This window comes from Phacochoerus africanus, chromosome 2 (assembly GCF_016906955.1).
Source record: "Phacochoerus africanus isolate WHEZ1 chromosome 2, ROS_Pafr_v1, whole genome shotgun sequence".
Taxonomy (NCBI): Eukaryota; Metazoa; Chordata; class Mammalia; order Artiodactyla; family Suidae; genus Phacochoerus; species Phacochoerus africanus.
Window position 1 is genome coordinate 74,279,756 of NC_062545.1, and position 24,326 is coordinate 74,304,081.

General features: G+C 40.8%; 1 protein-coding gene across 1 annotated transcript in view; it reads right to left on the minus strand.

Moving 5' to 3' along the window:
• Positions 1 to 22,667, minus strand: part of SNX3 (sorting nexin 3) — a 43,049-nt gene extending 20,382 nt beyond the window's left edge. Inside the window, exon 1 of the mRNA XM_047762191.1 lies at positions 22,184 to 22,667. Coding sequence (XP_047618147.1) covers positions 22,184 to 22,345 — 162 coding nt within the window. The 5' untranslated portion in view covers positions 22,346 to 22,667. The remainder of the gene's footprint in view (positions 1 to 22,183) is intronic.
• Between the last annotated feature and the right edge of the window lie 1,659 nt (positions 22,668 to 24,326).

The following is a 24,326-nucleotide window of genomic DNA, read 5'->3' on the forward strand; positions in this document are numbered from 1 at the left end:
GGAACCTCCATATGCTGAGGGTGTGGGCCTAAAAAGACAAAAAAATGAAGATACTGCCATTAAGCTCAATTAAAAAGGAACTATTATTACTTCACACATATGATCACTTCTTGGATATTTAGTGTAGTGCAAACACTATGCCACATCTCACCTTTAATCCTCTCAAGTATCATTCATGGCTAAAGAAACTCAAAAGAGGAGTTATGAAATTTGTTCAAGGACACATGTCTACTAACAGGCAGAAAGAGAAAGGATTCTTACCCATGTTCAAAATTCATGCTCTTAAGGAACACTATGGTCAGAGCATCTGACCCAAAACAGATGTTAAGTAAAAAAGGCTAAAAATGCTACTAAATATTTAATAAATATCTCAACAATTACTATGGGCAATGAGCTAAGTGCTCCTGAGCACCCATACATTAACATTAAAAGCATAATAATACGAGAAAGATCTTTTTTATGCAAATTATGAAACCTAAAAGAAAAGTTTAATATATGGATTAAAATGTCCCCTGCCATATCAGTAAACAAAGGATGTTGTGGGCATCAAACCATCAGCCACCATAGCTGCTGGCCACTGTGCCCTCTGAGGGGATTCAGGATGGAGAAAAACAAGATACTGGCCCAAGATAGTTATGGTGCATATCAAAGGAATGATTTCAATGGGCCCAAACGCTTGCATCTCCCCATACACAGAAAGCACTAAATTTATTAACCTGATGTCTGTTTTTCTTTAATTAACAGTAATCTTTTGATGTTCTAACTACTTAGTTTTTGTTGCAAAACTCCTATACATTTTGGGTCCTCCCTTATCTCTTTGGAACAGTCCCTCAGGGCTATCTGAGAGGATGCCTCCTGGCTTAAGTCCTCAGCAAGTCTGCCAAATAAAACATAATTCTCAACTTTCTAGGTTGTGCATTTTTTTTTCCCAGTCAACAAATATAAAAAGATTGAAATGCTGGAATGGTGGCGTAAGGACCTTGGTAAAGCCTGTCACTCCAAAAAAATCAAAGATCAAAACATGGAGTTCCCAGAGTGGCTCAGTGGGTTAAGAACCCAATTGGTATCCATGAGATACAGGTTCAGTGGCTAGCCTCACTCAGTGGGTTAAGAATCTGACATTGCCATAAGGTTCAGCGTGGGTCACAGATGCGGCTCGGATCTTGCATTGGTGCGACTGTAGCTGGCAGCCGTAGCTCTGATTCAGCCCCTAGGTTGAGAACTTCCATATGCCACAGGTGTGACCATAAAAAGAAAAAAACAAAAACAAAAAAAGCCAGGGAGTTTCCACTGTGGCAAATGGGATTGGCAGTATCTCTGGAGCACTGGGACACAGGTTTGATTCCCGGCCCAGCACACCAGGTTAAGGATCTGGTATTGCCACAGTTGCAGTGTTGCAGCTGTGGCTCAGATTCAGTCTCTGGCTCAAGAATTTCCTTATGACATGGGGAGGCTCAAAACAAAAAACCATGTTAAAACAACCCTATTGCAGAGTTCCCTTAGTGGCTCAGCAAAAATGAATATGACTAGTAGCATCCATGAGAACGCAGGTTCAATCCCTGGTCTTGCTCAGTGGGTTAAGGATCTGACATTGCTGTGAGCTGTGGTGTAGGTCACAGACACAGCTTGGATCTGGCGTGGCTGTGGCTATGGCATAGGCTGGCAGCTACAGCTGGGATTCGACCCCTAGCCTGGGAACTCCATATGCTGCGGGTGCGGCCCTAAAAGGACAAAAAAAAAAAAGGCAAAGCAAACAAACAAAAAACCTATCAGGACTCTGGAAATTGGGTGAAGACATAAATCAAAAAGCATTTATTCAGGGAGTTCCCGTTGTGGCGCATTGGTTAACGAATCTGACTAGGAACCATGAGGTTGTGGGTTCAATCAATCCTCGCCCTTGCTCAGTGGGTTAAGGATCCGGCGTTGCCGTGAGCTGTGGTGTAGGTCGCAGACGCGGCTCGGATCCCGCGTTGCTGTGGCTCTGGCGTAGGCCGGCGGCTACAGCTCCGACTGGACCCCTAGCCTGGGAACATCCCATATGCCGCGGGAGCGGCCCAAGAAATGGCAAAAAGACAAAAAAAAATAATAATAATTTATTCAGGAAAAACTATTAATGTCACGTAAGAACAGTGGAAATCTGTGGTGTTTTACCCCACCAGCTCAATAATGATAGTTCTACCAATGTGAGGCAAACTGAAAACCAGCACCATGCTGTTAGAGGGAGATAACTAACTGGGAGTCAAATGTAGAAAAGTTCATACACATGGGTGTTGTTGAAAAAAATGGTGATCTTGATGGTGAACAACTGGGGAATGCCAAAATGGCAGTAGCCCAAGTCAGTTACAAAACTGACTGAGGCAAGAAACAAACCAGCAGACCTGCCAGAAATTTTGCAGGGGCACAGCAATGACAGGCCTTGATAAGATCCCATGGATCCCTGGTGGTCTGAAAGGCTGTGTGCTCATACAAAGCTGTATGCAAGCTCAGAAAAGACTAGCGAGGACCCTGATTATCTACACATTTGTGACTGAATATAAGGTCTTTCACAGATACAGAACAGAGATGGACATGAGAAGACCTGGCACAAAGTAAAAGCTGAAACAAACTTATAACCTGCCTATACTTTGAATTCATTCCCCAACCTATATACAAATCCACTAGCAAAAGGATTCAAGGTGTTTAGGCACAACCTCTGACCAGTCAGTTACTGGCTGACCACTAAGCTGTTCTGATCCCAGAGTGACCTCCTAGGAAGCCAGGCTAAAAACAAACAACAGGAGTTCCCGTTGTGATGCAGCAGAAACGAATCCGCCTAGAAACCATGAGGTTGTGTGTTCAATCCCTGGTCTCGCTCAGGGGGTTAAGGATCCAGCGTTGCCATGAGCTGTGGTGTAGGTCACAGACACTGTGGCTGTGGTGTAGGCCAGCAGCTGTAGCTCTGATTCAACCCTGAGCCTGGGAAAACCTCCATATGTCATGGCGGCCCTGAAAAAGCAAAAACAAAACAAATCAAACAAACAGCAACAAAACAAGAAAAACGTACTGCAGGCAAGTCCTTAGTAAAATAAAAATACAGTAACAGAGCTCCTCTGGGGGAAGGGGTAAGAGGTGATCTCATTCAACAGTCTCTATAATATATTATCTAAAATGCCTGGTTTAACAAAAATTTATAAAACATGCAAAAAACCAAGAAAGTGTAACCCACATGGGGGTAAAAAAAAGTCAACAGAAACTGTCTTTGAGGAGTTCAGTTGCTGGACTAAGCCTACAAGGATTTCAAAGCAGCTATCGTAAGTATGTTCAAAGAACCAAAGGAAACCATACTTTCAGAATTCCAAGTATGGTGACAATTACTCAATGAATAGAGAATCTCAACAAAAAGAGATTATAAAGAAGAACCAAACTGAAATTGAAATGTACAATAGCTGAAGTGAAAAATTCAGAAGAGGGGCTCTATGGCATATTTGAGCTGGCAGACAAAAGAATCAACAAATGTGAAGATAGATCAACAAAATTTTCCACTCTGAAGAACATTAAAAAAAAAAAAAAAAACCATCTCAGAGACCTGTGAGACTCCACCATGCATACCAACACAAGTGAAATGGGAGTCTCACAATGAGACAAAGAAAGAGTAAATAATGGCTGAACACTTGACTAAAATCTCTAGTTGGCACATCCAAGAAGCTCAATGAATTCCAAGAAAGAGAAACATAAAGAGGCCTTATACATCATATCAAAATGTTGGGCAAGCAGAAAAATTTGAAAGTAGCAGGAGAAAAATGACTTTTCATACATGCCCCCAGATAAGATTAACAACTGACTCCCTCCCTCCCCCATACAACGGAGACCAGGAAACAGTGGAATATTCAGAATGCTGAAAGAAAACCAACAAATTCTGAACCTAGTGTGGTAGACAGAATTCTGACATGTACCCGCCTCTCATCCCTATGCCCTGATGTACACACCTCCCCCTGCGTGTGCAGAGGTCATTTCCATGATTAGGTGACATAATATGGCAAAGGTGAAGAAATTCTGCAGATAGAATCAATGTCTCTAATCATTTTGACTTTGAGTTCATCAAAAGGGACATTTTTGGGAGGGGGTTTGACTTAAACCAGGTGAGTCCCTAAAAAGAGAGCTTTAGTTCCTCTAAGATCAAAGAGACATTGTAAATAGTCTTGAAGATGAAGGCTACTATAAATTCTAAAACCTGCCAAGAAAATGAATTCTCCCAACAATTATGTGAGCCTGAAAAGAATCCCAAGCCTCAGATGAGAACAAAACCTCAGCAAACCCATGGATTGTGAGACCTGAGTAAAGAGCCCAGCAAAGCCATGCCCAGACCTCTGACTTAAAGAAACTGGTAATTTTAAGATAATTTTTACTTTATTTCTGGCTGTGCCCACAGAATGCCTAGGTTCCTGGACCAGGGATCAAACCAGAGTCACAGCAGTGAAAATGCCAGATCCTTAACCTGCTGAGTCACCAAGGAACTACTACTTCATTATTTTTTATTTTTAAATTGAAGTATAATTGATTCACAATGTTGTGTTAGTTTCTGGTCAACAACAAAGTGATTCAGTTATACATATATATGTTGTTTTCCATTATGGTTTATTATAGTATATTAAATATAGTTCCCTGTGCTACACAACAGGACTTTGCTGTCCATTCTATACACAATAGTTTGCATCTGCTAATCCCAAACTCCTAATCTATCCCTTCCCCACTCCTCCTTGGCAACCTTAAGTCTGTTCTCTATGTCTCTAAATCTATTTCTGTTTCATAAATTAGTTCATTTATGTCATATTTTAGATCCCACGAGTGATATGACATTTGTCTTTCTCTTACTTCGCTTAGTATGATACTCTCTAGGTCAGTCCATTCATGCTGTTGCAAATAACATTACTGCATTCTTTTTAGGGCTGAGTATTCCATGGTGTATATATACCACACCTTCTTTATCAGTTCATCTGTTGATGGACATTTAGGTTGCCTTCATGCCTTGGTTATTGTAAACAGTGCTGCTATGAACATAGGGGTGCATATATCCTTTTGCATTATATATGCCCAGAAGTGCAACTGTTGGGTCACAGGGTAACTCTATTTTTAGTTTCTTGAGGAACTTCCATGCTGTTCTCCACAGCGGCTGCACCGATTTACATTTCCACCAACAGTGTATAAGGGTTCCCTTTTCTCCACACCCTCTCCAGCATTTATTTGTAGACTTTCTGGTGGTGGCCATTCTGACAGTTGTGGCTGTGATGTGCATCTCTCTGATAAATAGTGATGTTGAGTATCTTTTCATGTGCCTATTGGCCATCTGCATTTCTTCATTGGAGAAATATCTATTGTTGCCCATTTTCTGACTGGGTTGTTTTTTTGTTATTGAGTTGTAAGAGCTTCGAGTGTATTTTGGAAATAAAGCCCTTGTCAGTCACAATGTTTGTAAATATTTCCTCCCATTCTGTAGGTTATCTTTGTTTATGGTATCCTTTATTGTGCCAAAGCTTTTAAGTCTGATTAGGTCCCATTTGTTCATTTTCTTTTTTTTTTTTTTTGGCCTTTTTAGGGCCCCACTTGTGGCATATGGAAGTTCCCAGGCTAGGGGACGAATCAGAGCTATAGCTGCTGGCCTACACCACTGCTACAGCAATGCAGGATCCTTAATCCACTAAGCGAGGCCAGGGATCGAACCTGTGTCCTTATGGATGCTAGTCAGATTCGTTAACTGCTGAGCCATGACGGGAGCTCCAGTTTTTCCTTTTACTTCTATTGCTTTGGGAGACTGACCTAAGAAAACATTTGTATGGTATATGTCAGAGAACGTCTTGCCTATGCTCTTTTCTAGGAGTTTTATGGTGTCATGTCTTATGTTTAGTTTGTCTTTAAGCCATTTTGAGCTTATTTTTGTGTATAGTGTGTTCTAACTTCATTTACATGTAGCTGTCCATCTTCCCCAGTATTGCTTGCTGAAGAGACTCTCTTTTTTCCATTGTGTACTCCTTTTTTTTTTTTTTAATTTTTAGGGCAGCACTCTCGGCATATGGAGATTCCCAGGCTAAGGGTTGAATCAGAAATAAGGCTGCTGCCCTACACCAGAGCCACAGCAATGCAGGATCCGAGCCACATCTACAGCCCACTGAGCAACATTCTTAACCCACTGAGCAAGGCCAGGTATTGAACCTGCAACCTCATGGTTCCTAGTCGGATTTGTTTGTGCTGCACCACGACAGAACTCCTCCATTGTGTATTCTTGCCTCCTTTGTGTTTATTTCTGAGCTATTTGTTTCATTTATCTATATGTCTGTTTTTGTGTCAATACCACTCTGTTCTGATTACTGTAGCTTTGTAGTACTGAAGTCTGGAAAGGCTATGCCTCCAGCTTTGTTCTTTTTCCTCAGGATCACTGTGGCAATTCTAGGTCTTTTATGGTTTCATACAAATTTTTGCATTATTCTAATTCTGTGAAAAATGTCATGGGTAATTTGACAGGGATAACATTAAATCTGCAGTTTGCTTTGAGTAGTATGGCCATTATAAAAATATTAACGCTTTCAGGAAGTTCCTATTGTGGCTCAAGGGTAATGAGCCCAACTAGTATCCATCAGGACTTGGGTTCAATCCCTGGCCTTGCTCAGTGGATTAAGGATCTGGCAGTGCCGTGAACTGTGATGTAAGTTGCAGACACAGCTCAGATTCATTGTTGCTGTTGTTGTTGCTGTGGCTGTGGCATAGGCTGGCAGCTACAGCTATGATTTGACCCCTAGTCAGGGAACTTCCATATGCCATGGATGCAGTCCTAAAAAGCAAAAAAACAAAAACTTCCAATCGAAGAGCATGGGCTGTCTTTCCATTTCTTTGAATCATCTTCAATTTCCTGTTAATGTTTTATAGTTCTAGCATGTAAGTCTTTCACCTCCTTGGTCAGGTTTATTCCTAAGTTGTTTTTTGGTTTTTTTTTTTTTTTGATGTGATCTTCAAAGGAACTATTCTGTTATTTACCCTTTTTGATATTTGTCAGTGTAAAGAAATGCAACCAACTTCTGTATGTTAATCTTGTATCCTGCTACCTTGCTGAATTCATTTAGCAGTTCTAGTACTTTTTATATGGAGTCTTTATGGTTTTCTATACAGTATCATGTCATCTGCGTATAATGACAATTTTACATCTTCCCTTCCCATGTGGATAACTTTGATTTCTTTTTCTTCTCTGATTGCTTTGGCTAAAATTTCCACAACTGTGTTGAACAAAAGTGGTGAGAGTGGGCATGCTTGTCTTTTCCTGGTCTTAGAGGAAACACTTTCAGCTTTTCACCATTAATTATGTTAGCCTCATGATATATGGCCTTTACTACATTAAGGTATGCTTCCTCTGTGTCCACTTTCTGCAGAGTTTTTATCAAAAATGGATGCTGAGTTTTATCAATAGCTTTTTCTGCATCTATTAAGGTGATTATAAAGTTTTCATTTTTCAATGTGTTAATGTGGTTTATCACACTGATTTGCAGATATTGAAAACTCCTTGCATCCCTGGGATAAATCCCACTTGATCATGGTGTATTATCCTTTTAATGTATTGTTGGATTTTGTTTGCTAATATTTTGTTGAGAATTTTTGTCTCTATGTTCATCCTTGATATTGGCTTGTATTTTCTTTTTTGTGGTATTTTTGTCTGCTTTTGGTATCAGGGTGATGGTGGCCTCGTGGAATGGATTGAGTTCTGAAAAAACTGCCATGTTTAAAATAATACATTCTAGGAGTTCCTGCTGTGGGTGAGTGGGTTAAAGACCTGACTTGTCTCCATGAGGATGCAGGTTCGATCCCTGGCCTTGCTCAGTGGGTTAAGGGTCCAGCACTGCTGCAAGCTTCGGCATAGGTCACAGAGGCAACTCATATCCGGTGTTGCCATGGCTGTGACATGAGCCACAGTTACAGCTTGGATTCAACCCTTGGCCTAGGAACTTCCATATGCCATAGGTGTGGCCATAAAAAGAAAAAATATATACATTCTATAAGAATATAAGTAATGCATTCTTAAGAGTTCTGATCTTTCCTTAAGCATACACCAATGATGAAAACCTTGGAGGTTGGAGGTAGAGCTCAGTGGCAGAGCATTTGGCTGCAAAGAGCTTGTGTGGAAAATGCAGACCTGGTTATTCATGTTAGAAAACTAATCATTTACTGAAATCAGCACTTCTCTTTTTTGACAGTGAAATAGAAATCTGGAGTTGATTCTCAGATAAAAATAGTAGCAGCTAATGTTAAATAAACAGGATAGTATTTAAGCTCCATGACACACATTATTTAATTCTCGTGTAACTCTCAGAAAGATCTTAGGATGGACAAAAGGTTCGGGGAGGTTAACTGCTCAAGGGCACTCAATTAGCAGATAGAGCAAAACTGGAATATGAATTCACATCTACAATTTCCAGTGTTCTTAGACTACATTCTTACACTTAATGTTTAAGACCAAAAAACTAGTGGAGGCTTTGTGGAGTGTTAGTCCATGGTACATAAGTACTCAAGGACAGTTTTGCTCCTCTCCCACAACCTTCTCTGCCCCCCAATAAGTATAATACTCAAAGTCTGCCTCCAGTTCGTCTCTATCATCACTGGGTAGGGAAAGACTGTCCCAGATGTTTAGATCAACTGAGAGAGAAGTCAAGTTTCCTTGAGAGGAAAACTTAAAGCACGATGACAAACCTATCAGTCAAAACCCAAAAAGAAAATGGGTCAGGTCTTCTGTTGACAGGGTAAGAGTAGGGAGCCCTGTACGTGGACTTATGGAGAGCAAAAGAAACAAAATGTAATGTCAGGGCAAGTGTATGAAGTAACAGTAGTAATAACAGCAACTATGAATTAGAAGAACACAATGTCCCTACAGATTTCTGGCACAGAATACAGAATTTCTAGCAATACTGACATCAAAAACTGCCAAAATGTCTCAAACCACATGATACTCAATTTCCTAATAAAATGATCCTACCAAGAAAATAAGTCTCTAACCTTTGGTTGAATTAAGAAATTTTCTCTATCTTAATTAGTAAAGAATGGTGTGTGTAGAGTCAGTGCATACCTGCAATTTGACACAGGGTTAACGCTGACCAGACTGAGTAACCACTAGGCAGAAACACAGTGAGATAGGGCAAAAAGGTAACACAAAACCAAACCAAACTCAGAAGAAAAACCTCCACGTGCTTCCATCCCTTCGTATATGAGCTGTCCTGAATATCTAAGTCAACTGAAGTCAAGTCTAACAGGTCAATCTCTATTCTAGGGGAACTGGTAGTTTGAGACCAAAACTTTAAATAGCTCGATACAGCTAATGGCTACAATAATGTATTAGAGCAGTTTTAGACAAAGAATATCAAAAGTTCTAGAGAAAAGCAAATTAAAGAACATATTCTTTTTTTTTTTTTTTTTTTGGTCTTTTTAGGGCCACACCCACAGCACATCAAGGTTCCCAGGCTAGGGGTCTAATCGGAGCTGTAGCTGGCGGCCTATGCCATAATCACAGCAACGCGGGATCTGAGCCGCATCTGTGACCTATGCCACGGCTCACAGCAACACCAGATCCTTAACCCACTGAGCATGGCCAGGGATCAAACCCGAAACCTCATGGTTCCTAGTCAGATTCCTTAACCACTGAGCTACAACGGGAACTCCAGAACATATTCTTTTTAAATAACCCACTGAACTATATCATAACTGATGGCCTACTTCAACCTATAAGGTTTTTATTAATTTTATGAAAGTCTGATCAGATTCTATATAACTGTAATCCTTTTTTTCCGTGCTCCCTTAGCTTTGACATTCTTGAACTTTCTTCATTAAGAAGCTCTGGATACCATACATCATTTTTATATGCCTCATACTATTTTTTTTTTCCTTTTTACAGCCATACCTGTGGCATATAGAAGTTCCCAGGCTGGGGTCAAATTGGAACTGCAGCTGTAGCCCATGCCACAGCCACAGCAACACCAGATCTGAGCTGCATCTGTGACCTATGCCACAGTCTGCAGCATGCTAGATCCTTAACCCACTGAAGGAGGCCAGGGATGGAATCCGCATCCTCACAGAGAACGCTGGGTTTTTAACCTGCTGAGAGCCACAATGGAAACTCCCATATCCTTTCTTAAGTTAGATTTTTAAAATATATTGTCACAAATGGATGTGGGTGTTTTTAAAAGAAGACTGCTTTTGCGCATTTTAAATGGCTTTGCCAAGTTAAGGTGCAGGTTTCTTCTCAAAATAGAAATAAAAGAATCATGTGACATCAGAAGAAATTGTGTAGTTATACATTCACTGCTTAAATTTATTTTAGTCTTTGAAATACTTACATTTATTTTAAACTTTGAGACTGAGAATCACAAGTTGCAAAAGTCAAAGTGCTCTTCTAAGGTGTGCAGTGAATGGAAGATAACCATTGCTTTAAGACTTTATTTGGAATTATGCAGGGTCAAAAGCCTTACAATAAATTATGAAATCTTTTCTAAGTTAAATTTTAATCAAGACTGTGATCATCTATATGGGAAAAAATTTGAAAAAGAACAGATGTGTGTATAACTGAATTACTTTGTTGTACAATGTTTACAACATTGTAAATCAACTATACTTCAATAAAACCTTAAAAATGAAAAAAATTCAATCAAGAGGCAATAACTTAAAGTATTCATTACCTAGAACTCATAATCTTATACCCGTCTGTCTCAAAAGTTAGCCCTCTCTCATCAAAGGCACTAGATCACAACAGCAAGGGTGAACAAGTGTATCCAGACACTATGTGGGTCTCTGACTTATACTCAATCATTTAGCATTGCTAATCTTGACATATACTTGGGTAGCCAAAGTGACAGTCTTTTAGTAATTCTCTCTGTGGTTTGGAAAAATAATCCTCTATAGGCTATTAACTAAGAAACACAGTCAACTTTTTCCATGAGAAAAAGTATTTTTCTAAGCCTTTGGTGAAACAGCTTGGCAGACTATAAGACAAGAGATAATGAGCACCAATGGTGCTAGATTCTGATGGTGAAAAAAAGATAAAGCTGAGGTTCAGAGTCATGCTGAGCCCTAGTCCCCATAGATTCTCGTTTTCTTAGAGTGAATCTAAGGTGTCTCTTCCTGTTGGAAATGACCTTATGACAGGGGCATGTCATTCTTACCAGTTTTGCTATTGCTACTGTAACAAAGTATCACAAACTTAGTAGCTTAAAACAACACAAATTTATTATCTTGTGGCTTTGGAGGTCCTAAGTCCAAAATAAGTCACAATGAACTAAATCGAGCTGTCACTAGGGCTGCAATCCTTCTGGAGATCTAGAGGAGAATTAGTTTCCTTGTCTTATCTGGCTTCTAGAAGCTGCCTGCATTCTTCAGCTCAAGGTTCTTTCTTTCGTCTTCAAAGTCAGCAAGTAGATCACTCCAATCTTTTTTTCCATTGTCTTATCTTCTTTTGCAAATGACTCTCCTGCCTGTTTTGCTTATAAGCACCCTTGTGATTATACTAAACCTACCCAGATAATTCAGGACAATCTCATCTCAAGACCTTAATTTAATCATATCTCCAAAGTTAAAATATGTAAGCTGTCATATTCAGAGATTCTAGTTATTAGGAGAAATCTTTGGAGAGTTCTCATCCTGCCTACCACAGTCACCGAAGCCACAGGTGCCACCACCAACTATGGCATTTGGAGATTCCTAACAAGTAAGCTGTGGTAGATAAATGTTACCACAAATTCTTCAAAACTCCTTCCATCTGTGAGGATGAGTCTATTTCCCCACATCCTGAATCTAGACTAGTCTTATGACTTGCTTTGACCTACAGAATGTGATACAAGTGACAAGTTTCAAAGCCTAAAACTCAAGAAGTTTTAACAACTTCTATCTTCATTCTCTTAGAATGCTATTCTAAGATTGCTATCTAAGGAAGCCAGGCTAGCCTATTGGAGAATAAGAGGTCATGTGGATGAGTATGAGGGACCCCAGAGGATGGCCAGACATGCTATCAAATGTCAGAGATGCTAACTCTCCAGCTCAAAACAGCTACATAGATGAGCAAAGGCAAAAACCAGCAGAGGAAACTGCCTAGCCAACCCACAAAGTGGTGGGAAATAAATCACTCTTTCATGTCATTAAGTTTTGGGGTGGTTTATGTATGGCTGATACAATATTAACTGATGGGAAAACCAGTCTATACTGTCTGTCTGTCTGTCTGTCTGTCTGTCTGCCTGGATGAGCTTTTGACAAAGGAATAAAGGAAGGTCAGTAGGGTTAAATTAGGGTTAAGTTTAGGAGGAGAACAGCAAGTATGGCTTTATCACAAAGCATGATCAGGCTGAAATAGGAAACGACTACTGTTTTTTTTTTTGGGGGGGGGGGGGTGTCTTTTTAGGGCTGCACCAGAAACATACGGAGGATTCCATGCTAGGGGTCGAGGATCCCACTGGCCCACGCCACAGCCACAACAACTCAGGATCCCAGCCAAATCTTCGACCTACACCATAGCTCATGGCAACCCTGGATCCTTAACCCACTGAGAGAGGCCAGGGATCAAACCTGTGTCCTCATGTATGCTAGCCGAGTTTGTTAACCAGTGAGCCACGATGGGAACTCCAGGAAATGACTACTGTTAGGTAAGAATGATCCTTGTTTATTTCTATGATCTGTTCTAACTGGAAATAAGAGCCATTATAGTTTTTAAGAAGAGGCAGTCAGAGGAGTTCCCATCGTGGCTCAGTGGTTAAGGAATCCGACTAGAAACCATGAGGTTACGGTTCGATCCCTGGCCTCGCTCAATGGGTTAGGGATCCGGCATTGCCGTGAGTGGCTCGGATCCCATGTTGCTGTGGCCCTGGTGTAGGCCAGCAGCTGTAGCTCCGATCAGACCCCTAGCCTGGGAACCTCCATATGCCGTGGGTGCGGCCCTGGAAAAGACAAAAAAAAAAAAAAAAAGAAGAGTCAGATATCTAAAACTTTATCAAAGAAAATAGAAAAAGTGCCTATCATACCACCTGAGACATAGCAACTGTCTAAAAGATACTTAAACTATATAAAGAGGTAGAGAAAGATGTTTGAGCCAGACAGTAACATGAGGTCTCAAGGTATAAAGTGGTCAGATTCCAGTGTTAATATCGTGTGACTCTGGCAGGTTACTGACATCAGATGTTAGCAGTGAAGGACAGAAAAGACAGCTGCTCTCACTGCCCAGAACACTACTGGCCCATTCTGCCCTTATGCAGGCGTGGCTTCCTACTGCATATTTAGGACTATTTTCACTAAGTAGTAGCATTAAATTAACCTGAACTGAATTAGACTGAACTGAATTGAATCGACCTATCTCCCTACCTCCAGTTTTTAAGCATCTTGCATTTAAGGGCACAGCATGTTATTCTCAGCTGTTAGCCAAGCATTAGCACGGTGGCACATAGTAGGAGGTTCATAAATGTTCATTTATTGGACAGTTTTAGGGAGAACTGATCAAAGAAAATATCTAGTCCTGTTTCAGGTTAGTGTGAGCTTGCTAAATGTAGCAACCATGTGTTATTAAATTTAGCATTCCAAGCACTCAGTAAAACAACTGGCCCACAGGAGCTACTCAAGTGTTAAGTAAAATCTAAAAAGAAATTTTGTTAGAAGAAAAAACTGAGGAGTTCCGGTTGTGGCTCAGTGGCTAATGAATCCAACTAGGAACCATGAGGTTGCAGGTTCAACCCCTGGCCTTGCTCAGTGGGTTAAGGATCTGGCGTTGCCGTGAGCCATGATGTACAGACGTGGCTCGGATCCTGCGTTGCTATGGCTGTGGCGTAGGCCTGGAGCTGTAGCTCCAATTTAACCCCTGGCCTGGGAACCTCCACAGGGTGCAGCCCTAAAAAAAAGCAAAAAATTGATTAGAAATCTAGATAGAACAAAACTGGGCAAATATATACATTATAGATAAGAATCATATCCTAATACCTAAACAAAAAGCTCTATGATTTGTTTCAACTTACCTTTTAAACTAAGATAAAAACTATCAATTTACTATACTGTTCCATTTTAAGAGCTAGTATCACAGTTTCCCAACTTTTGACTTAACTCCTTTCTACAACTCAGACATCAAACTTAGCCACATCAATAGTACAACCCAAAAACATCAATTTAATTATTTGATAATGGCATATTGCCGTAATACAGAGGGTTACCATGTAAGAACACAAAACATTAGATGATAATATGGCATAAAAAATTAATTATGGAAGTTCCTGTCGTGGCTGGGTAGAAATGAATCCGACTACTATCCATGAGGATGCGGGTTCGATCCCTGGCCTCACTGAGCAGGTAGGGGATCTGGCATTGCCATGAGACATGGCTCGGATCCTGTGTTCCTATTGCTGTGGCTATGGAGTAGGCCTGCAGCTGTAGCTCCAATTCAGCCCCTAGCCTGGGAACTTCCATAACCTGAAGGCAGCCCTAAATAGCAAAGAAAAAAAAAAAAGATAAGAAAAAATTAATCTGAACTGGAAATATGTAAACCCCAATCCTGGCTAGATTACAGTTTTGTCAGGCATCTTCAGTTTTGCTACTGGTTTACTGACTTAATCTAAACCATCCTGGACCAGCTGCCTAAGAGTTTTATCAGCATCAACTTTCTTAAAAACTTATTCAAAGGAGTTTATAAAAGGCTTCAAAAGAGAAAATTAGTTTTATAAGCTTAAAATACTTGTAGTTGGCCTTAAATATGAACAGTAGATATAATCAAATAATTTACAAAGTTAGATTGTGTCTTTGTAAAAACTAGACCTTTAAAAGGAAGGAATGGCATTTAATATTTCATTCAGCACCCAAGAATAGGGTTATGTTTTAAGATCCTATTGATATTTAACAAATGTCTAAGAAAAAGACCTAACTAGCAGTGTTTTACTTAACTACCATTTCCTCCATCATTTACTATTGGCATCCTACTTGAATGTGTTTTTCATACATAGCCCCATATTTTGAAAGTAGGATTCTCCAAGTGCTTTTGATTTCCATTACTTCAATGCTACATACAATTTAGACCAGCGATTGGCAAATGTTTTCTCAAATGGCAAGAGAGTAAACATTTTAGACTGCTAAATCTACTCAACTCTGCCCTTTCAGTACAAAAGTGATCATAAATAATATGTAAACAAAACATAAAAAGGTGTGCTGTGTTCCAATTAAGACATTACAAAAAACAAGGAAGCCCACAGCTCACTGATCCCTGCTCTAGAGCCATCCGTGTCTTAAAAATGTTCTCAGTTATATAACATGGGGGAAATCTTTGGACATAAATTTAAACAAAGATCTGGTGAAATATAAAAGAATGCCTAGACAACAAGATTTTTATCTGCTTCTGCTTCCACTTGAAGATGATCAACAATGTCATGGCAAGAGGGGAGGTAACAGAGAACTAGACACAAGGAAGGGAGCTTTGAGGTTCCTTTGCTCTTCTGCATGGATTAGAATTCCCAAACTCACTGCAGAACAAAGAAGCTCATCCCACAAGGACAGTAATGGGGGAAAAAACAGAAAGCAAACAAGCCATAGGGTGCAGGTGTGGAAACAATTTTAGGAAAGCCAAGCAAACAGAGATGCTATATCCCTGATAAAATCAAAGTCTAGAGAGCTAAGAATTAGAAAATGACCATTCCAATATTGTTAGACACAAAAAGTAGTTTTATAAAAATTATTTCAAGTCTTCCTATGATTCTCTGGTAAAAGACACTGATTTCACTTATTTGAGTGTCTCAAACACTGTAGTCCATCATTCAATGTCATCAGCTAAAATGCTGGCCCCAAGTTAAAACTGCCTAGATAGTTTTAAATAGCCAGAGAAGGCAAAACAAAAACAAAAAATGTTATTAATCATCTATTTTCTGTACCTCTAACCCAACCTCAACCTCAGGATACCTCCATCAAACATGCCATGTCTTCACGCTCACCTCCTTTCTCTACTCACCAAAATCAATTCTCAGGAAGGAAGCAAAACTAATTCACATTTAAGAATGTCAAAACTAACAAGCGGCTCAACTTGCTTATAAATCAAATGAATTTTCTATCAACTTTGAAATTTCAGGCATCAGTAATCAAAGGAAAGAATTAAGAGACAAGATCAGAATGTTGCTAGAGCCACACCCTAGAAGGGCGGATCTCAATCACTTTTTTGCCACTGGCAAAGCAGAGAACACAGTGTTTATTCCTCCTGTCCTCATAAACTCATTTTTGAAGTCTGTGTGAGAACAGTCCAAAGTGTACCTTAATTGATACAAGCTTTCTGGCAAATTACAGAATATTCACATTTTACTACCCTATCCAATATCCTGGGTTCTAAGTTAAATCTTTAGAACTTTGGCTGAAAGCTTTAAGTCAATTAACTAAGGTCCAAAAAAAAAAAAAAAAAAAGCTGACTCTGCTTATGTGAAAGCAGCATAATATGGTACAAACATAAAAGTATTTAAAAATAACCGTTCAACATTTTTTTTTTGTAAGCATGATTGTGAAGGTGAGGAGATTAAAAAATCTCTGATGGAATTACCAAAATAGCTAAAAATTAAGCACTTATAGACTTTCCACTTTAAAAGCAGAGAGTGGCACTATTAATAAAATATAAAGATTTCTTTCATAAGTGGATACATATTTTTTCTTTATTTCTAGCTTACTTTCATGGTTATTATACAGGGATTACAGAGATGAGGAAAGAGAGGCAAAAAGATCTGGCTTGGCTGAATACAGTCAATGCCTTCCCTTCTTCCCCCAAAGCTAAGCTGTTGGCATGCCCTCAGCTAGTATCTAAATTGTCTCCCCTCTAAAAATAGTATTCATCTTTGGCAAATATCACTGGTTTTCCTCTGCTGTAAGGATCTGATTCTCTCCCCCCTCCTGAATTTGCCTCTAAATATTCCATCAATTACAGCAGAAATTGGCACAACATTGTAAATCAACTACACTTTAATTAAAAAAAATTTTTTTAATCCCATCAAGGCTACCAACCACTGTCTCTTCAGGTATTTTTTTCACACTTCTCTGTAGCCTATCTTTTCTCAGAGACAGAGAGTATGGTGCCACCAAGGATAATTCTTGTTACACATCAGTAAAGTGCTCTTGCTAGGGTGCTTTTTAAATGACCATTTCCTAAATCCCACCTCAACTCATTTAAAAGAGAATCTCAGAGCTCCCCATTGTGGCTCAGTGGCTAATGAATCCAACTAGGAACCATGAGGTTTGGGGTTCGATCCCTGACCTTGCTCAGTGGGTTAAGGATCTGGCACTGCCATGAGCTGTGGTGTAGGTTGCAGACGCAGCTTGGATCCTGTGTTGCTGTGGCTCTGGCATAGGCCAGTGGCTACCGCTCTGTTTGGACCCCTAGCCTGGGAACCTCCATATGCCGTGAGTGTGGCCCTAGAAAAGCCATAAAAACAAACAAAGAGAATCTCAAGGGTTTTTTTTTCTTTGCCTTTTTTTTTTTTTTTTTTTTTTGCTCTGAATATAGTGATAAATTCCTTCACTTTTCAGCCTTAACATAACAGGAAAAAAAGCTTGCCTTTTATAAGCATTTCTAGCTGATCAACAACACACAGTTTTCTTCTTCGGGTCATCTCATCATAGCACAGAATTTAACAATAAGCTCCTTTCAGCTGTTTGTTTTTCCTGGGTGCATCTTATCTACTGTGGATTACTAAAGAGTCAAATCTTAGGTCTCAAGGCTGCCAACACTGGGATTTCCTTCTAAAGGTTCAGGCACTTAAGGGTGCCCCCCACACTAGGCTGTAGATAACAAAGGTTTTAACGCATTGTTTTAAATTAAATGAACTGCAGGAGTTCCCGTTGTGGTGCAGTGGTTAGCGAATCCAACTAGGAACCATGAGGTTGTGGGTTCAATCCCTGCCCTTGCTCAGTGGGTTAAGGATCCGGGGTTGCCATGAGCTGTGGTGTAGGTTGCAGACACAGCTCAGATCCCGTGTTGCTGTGGCTCTGGTGTAGGCCGGCGTCTACAGCTCCTATAAGACCCCTAGCCTGGGAACCTCCATACGCTGCGGGAAGCAGCCCTAGAAAAGGCAAAAAGACAAAAAAAATTAAAAAAAAAATTTTTTTTGATCAATTAAATGAACTGCAGCTGTGAATCAACTCTGACCCAGGACCAGAATACTTCAAATCCAACCCTGGCTCTGACACTAGTTAGATAATTTAAGTGAGAGACAACTTTCTGTGCCTTGGTTCCCTCATCTGTCAAAATGAATACTACAAAACAGAGTCCCTTAACACAATGTAACACGGCTACTTTTTAATTGCCATTGCCTTCCTCCCCTCAGCTTAAGGGATGGGTTAGGTAAGAACAGACTCTTCAAATCTAGCAATACGCTTTTCCTTGATAGAGATCCTGGAGGTCAGCCATAGCTGGCAGCCAAAATGTTTATCATCTTATGGTCAGTTGATAAAACTACATAGATTCTGCAGATGTCCTTTGGCTCCAAATGCCTTGATTCTCTAAAATACTATTTTGGGCCTTTAATAACTCATCCTTATAAATTCTGAAAAACAAGTTAAAAATTGTTTTTTTCTTATCAAGGCTGCACCTGCAATATATGGAAGGTTCCAGCCTAGGGGCCAATACGAGCTACAGCTGCCCACCTACACCACAGCCATTGAAACATCAGATCCAAGCCTCATCTGCAACCTACATCGAAGCTTGCGCAAAGCCAGTTCCTTTGATCAAGGCAAGGTATCGAACCTGCAACCTCAGGGACACTATGTGGGGTTCTTAACCCACTGAGCCACAATGGGAACTCCAAAAAATTTATTTATTTCTCAGTTTCTGATCAGAATGTTAACAACTATGGAGTTCCTGTCATGGCTCAGCTGAAACAAATCTGACTAGGATCCATGTGTTCACAGGTTCGATCCCTGGACTCCCTCAGTGGGTTAAGAATCCGGCGTTGTTGTCAGCTGTGGTGCAGGTCACAGACTCAGCTTTGTTTTGGCGTGGCTGTGGCCTTGGCGTATGCCGGCAGCTGTAGCTCCAATTCCACCTAGCCTGGGAACTTCCATATGCCACGGGTGCAGCCCTTAAAAAAAAAAAAAGAAAGAAAAGAAAAAAAAGAGGTAACTTTAGAGTGCTTATTAAGTACCAATCACTGCGCTAAAGAGATTTATGTGCATTATGTCATTTAGTCCTATGAGGTAGGTACAGTCATCCCTCGGTATCTGCAGGGGGATTTGGTTCCAGGACACACACCCCCATATTAAAATCTGCAGATGCTCAAGTCCCTTATATAAAATGGTTTAGCATTTGCATATAACCTACGCACATCCTTCCTTATATTTTAAATCATCTCTAGGTTACTTATAATACACAATATACAATGTAAATGTTACATATAAATAGTTGCTGGTGTGCAGCGAATTCAAGTTTTGCTTTTTGGAACTTTCTGGAATTTTATTTTGACCATTTTAGACCTGTGGTCGGTTGAATCCTCTTATGAGGAACCAGCAGACACAGAGGACTAACTGTACTATTTTACATACCTATTTTACAGAGGGGAAGTGGAACTTAGATTTTGTACCTTACTCTGCTAAAAAATGAAAAACCTATTCTTAGAGCTCAAGAAAGATCCTTAACTTCATTCCTGTTCATAGCAATTGTCTCTAGGTACAACAGAACTCAAAATTTCCAGAAAATTGAAGTTACATTACAGCATAAACTTCATAAACAATGAATTTCCCCTTTGGCCTTCTTTTTAATATGCCAAAATAATTGTAGACCCTGAGCTTTCCAAAACCTTTAATCACTTATGGTGCTCTCTGCTATACCTACCCATTAGAACAATTTTAAAAAACATTAACACTGTACCAATTATTTTCAAAAGCCCAGAGATACTAATCAAGTGATCCTAATAGTCTTAAATACTACCCTTAAACCAAAAGATAAATGGAGATTGGGAAACTTCCATTCTAAAGTGCTACCATTCAGATAAAATTACTCTGTGAATTAGAGTAATTTCAATCAGATCCTACAAAGTGGAACACTTTTCTCAAGACTAGAATTAGAAAGTAACCGTAGATAGTTTAAGGGCCCAAACTTTGGAACATAAAAGGGTTTGCCTGTCAAATTCAACAGCAAAAGGCTGGCAGTAGGGGCTAGGGAGAGCAGGAACAGTTTAGAAAATGACTTACCTATTCATCTCACTTGCAATTCTACCTTAATTACTCTCAAAAATCACATACCGATAAAATAAGTCCTATTTGGTGTCCTGTGTTTTAAGACAACAAATTACATCCTTAGGAGAAACCCAATGGCATTTCGTAAACCTTAGGAACTCAATTACATTTTCTCAGAGAGCACATGCACTTAGGACTTAATAGTCATTAACATACAACAAATTGGTGTATATATAATTTAACAAACCAGTGTAGGTGTATACTTTATTAATTCCATAGCTCAATCATCACTCTTGAAAAGGATTATTTTCTTCAAAATACAAAAGATCACACTATGAACACAATTTATTTTTAAGTGTCACATCAGCTATTTGGTAATAAAATATCAGACGAATTTTTTAAAAGAATTAAGTTATCACACTAGAGTCCATTTAACATAATGCATCCAGCAAGATAAACACAAAGTTATAGATGGAGGAAGTATAGACAGGAGATTCCACTTCAGCTGGTGACAGGAAGTACTAGCTTTGGAAGTTTAGAAACAGGAATACCAAGTTCTATTTTAGCACAAGAAATAAAGGAAAAGATGCTGTGAATAAGGGTAAAAGAGGAAGTTCTTTTTAAAAGTGAACAATATGCCATAATATCTAAGACAATCCAAAACCATTCCAAGTTTTTTTAAAAAGTGCCTCACTTTTTCATTAGGTTTACATGATAATGTACTTCCCTATATGCAGTTTTGCTATAACAGACTGTGGCTTACAGTTTACACATTTAGTAGGGAGACAAGGATGGTTTCGAACATTAACTTGCTAGTTTGATATCTTAAAGTTTGATGATTATTACATTTTTAAAACAATACTACATGGTAAGTAAATCATTTTTAAAGTGTGTAGGTTTCACGGCAGTGAATAAACTGAACGCTACTAAACTGTACAGTTAAAAATGGTTAAGATGGTAAATTTTGTGTATATTTTACCCCACAAAAAAATTTCAAGTTAGAGGAACCACTCCACTTAAATGTTAATAGTAACTTGTTATGTATATTGTGATTGCTCTAAAGCCAAATTCTTATGCTTAATTTTTAATAATTTGTTGTTCATTAACAGCTGGATTCGTTTTATGTAACCAATTTTTAAAGATACTTCCATACATGAGTAACTTCTTTAATCCTGAACTGTAGAGTGAAAGTGAAGCAATATTCTCAATTACCATCTTTCAAATCATCTGAATTACTTACTGCCAACAAATTTTAATTATGAAATTATGAATGTGTTTCTACTTCAACTGATTCCTTCATTCAGTGAAGTGCAAATCTCTAAATTAAGAGAGCAAGATCCCTAAACGAACAAGCTTTTCTTAAAGCAGTTGTAGTTTTGTGAGGAAGGCAACATTCCTCACTTCTCAGCCTTTAACAGACAGTGACCCAGAAAGCTAGGGCCGATCATTTCCAATTGCAGTTCTCGCCCGGCTCAGCCCTACCACATTTGTCAGAGGCTTTTGTAAACTCCCCTGAGGTTCTGTTCAGGGAAGCGTACAAACGAGGTGAGTTTGGTAGCTCGGGAAGGGCCTCAAGCAATCAGCTAGGCTTGGCCACCTCGGAGAAAAGTGTCCAGGAAAAGAAAACTGGAAAGGCTTCAACTTTGAGCAAATCCCCTTTCTCAGTCACATTTAGCTCCCTTCCCAAAGAAGAGCTGTGTTCTCGAAAGATCTAGCCCTTTCCAACTCAAATGTCATTCCGAGATCAGCTGCCTGAGGGGCAAGCGGCGTTCAACCCACGCCCTCTTCGCGTACCGTCCTCAAGTGCCAGCAAAGGGCTCAGGTCACTCAGCAACTCCCAAGCCAGCCCAACACGAAGAGGGGCCCTCGCCCCCGACCCCGCCCGTGGACAGAACTGCCCTACCATGTCAGCCAGCGGCCCCGGACTCTACAGCCAAGGCCGCTAGGGAGACGCGCTCCAGGGAAGACTAGGAGCACCAGGGAACTATGGGAGGGGTCTCTCTGTAGGGGGGAAAGATGGCCTCACCTTGACCCTGATTTCGTAGGTGGTAAAGCGGCCCCGGCCGACCCCCACTGTCTGCGGATTGCTCACATCGATCTCGAGGAAGTTGCTGGGAGGCCCGTAAGCGTCATTCAGGTTCTGCGGCTTGGTGATCAGCCGCCGGGTGTCCGCCACGGTCTCCGCCATTTCGCTGCTGCAGCCGCCGCCGCCGCGGACTCCCTCCGCCCCCTCCGCGATCCACCGACGCCGCCTCTGCTGCCCGCCGCGGGGACACCGGACTCGCGCGCAGCGGTCGCAAGGCGAACGAGCACGTAGAGCGGGCGTTCACCCTTGCGCGCGAAGCTCCTCCCCGCGCCGCTCTGGCTGCTGCCTCTTGAGCCCAAGCAGGAAACAACCCACCCGACGGAACGCTGCGCCCCGAGCCCGGGAGGCCCAGCGGAAGCCACGGAGGGGAACGGCGAGCTCGGCGGCGGAGAAGGAGAGTCACGGGTCTTGTAGGCGCGAACAGATTCCGGCCAGACTACAGCGCCCACAATGCACCGGGCGAGCGCGCCGCTACTGGGCTGCGTCCGAGGTGCTGTGGGACCCAGGACCGGAGTGCGGGGGCGGGCGCTTCCTGTCTTTATGTGTCCGCCTAGACCTGGAACGGTGAGAAGAACACCGGAAACGATCTTGGAGGCCTTGGTAGCTGCCAGAAAAGTTAAACAACGAGATGGAAGAGATTTGCCTGCAAGTGGAACAGAACTGCCTATGCTAACTCAATTCCGACATATCCACTGTCTCACCATAAACCACTGAAAATGCTTTTCTAGATAACCTTGAACATATGCCTCAAATGATGATTTTGATATCAACTTGGAGTCTCACTGGACACGTGTCTGGTTTGGTAAATTGAAGGTGGGAACAACTTAACGACGTCATATCCAACGGTCAAACCGTTTTGGGAGACCGATGGGCTAAAATTAACAGGTAGTATATGGGCCGAAGCCTGCCTTGAATTTCTGATGTTTGAGTGATCTGCAGCTTTACCCCTTCAGTTACAAAATTTAAGTAACTTTTTGTTTTGTTGCGTTTTTGCTTTTTTTAGGGCCGCACCTGCAGCACATGGAGAGGTGGAATTGGAGCTGTAGCTGCTGGCCTACACCACAGCTCATGGCACGGCTTGAGATCCTTAATCCACTCAGCCAGGCTAGGGATGGAACCTGCATCCTCATGGATGCTAGTCAGATTTGTTAACCCCTGAGCCACTATGGGAACTCCAGTAGCTTTTTTTTTTAAAGGTGATAAAACATCGGTACAGCATTTGAAGTGGAACTCAGATAAACCTTTATCAGAAATGAAAAAAAGACAATTAAGTAGATCATAGTTGATTGCCAATAAATGCAGACTTTGAGCATTGAGGTAGAAGGATAGATGTCTATTCCTGCCCTGCCTGGGGAGTTATGGCCCTTGATGTTATTGTATCACAGCTCTTTGTGTGTGTGTGTGTTTTATGTTAGATTCAGAAAACCCATTCTCTTTAAATAATCTGATCTGTCCCTTAAGCTGAAAAGTTGTCTGAATCATTAGCAGCCCTTCTTAATAACACTAAGTACAGTTGGTATTAAAAAAAAAATGAGGAGTTCCCGTTGTGGCTCAGTGGTTAACGAATCCGACTAGGAACCATGAGGTTGTAGGTTCGGTCCCTGGCCTTGCTAAGTGGGTTAAAGGATCCGGCGTTGCCGTGAGCTGTGGTGTAGGTCGCAGACACGGCTCGGATCCCGCGTTGCTATGGCTGTGGTGTAGGCCGGCTACAGCTCCGATTCGACCCCTAGCCTGGGAACCTCCATATGCGGAGGGTGCAGCCCTAAAAAGCCAAAAAAAAAAAAAAAAGAACACGTAGATTATTTTCAAGAAAACTCTACATTCATTCATTCAATAAATATTTATTGAAGGCCAACTCGGTGTTTTCCACTTTTTTTTTTGGCCTTTTTAGGGCCACACCTGCGGCATATGAAGGGTCCCAGGTTAGGGGTTGGCCTGCGCCGAAGGCACAGCAGCGCTGGATCCAAGCTCTGTCTGTGATCTAAAACACAGCTCACGGCAATGCCAGATCCTTAACCCACTGAGCGAGGCCAGGGATCAAACCTGCAACCTCATGGTTCCTAGTTGGATTCGTTTCCACTGC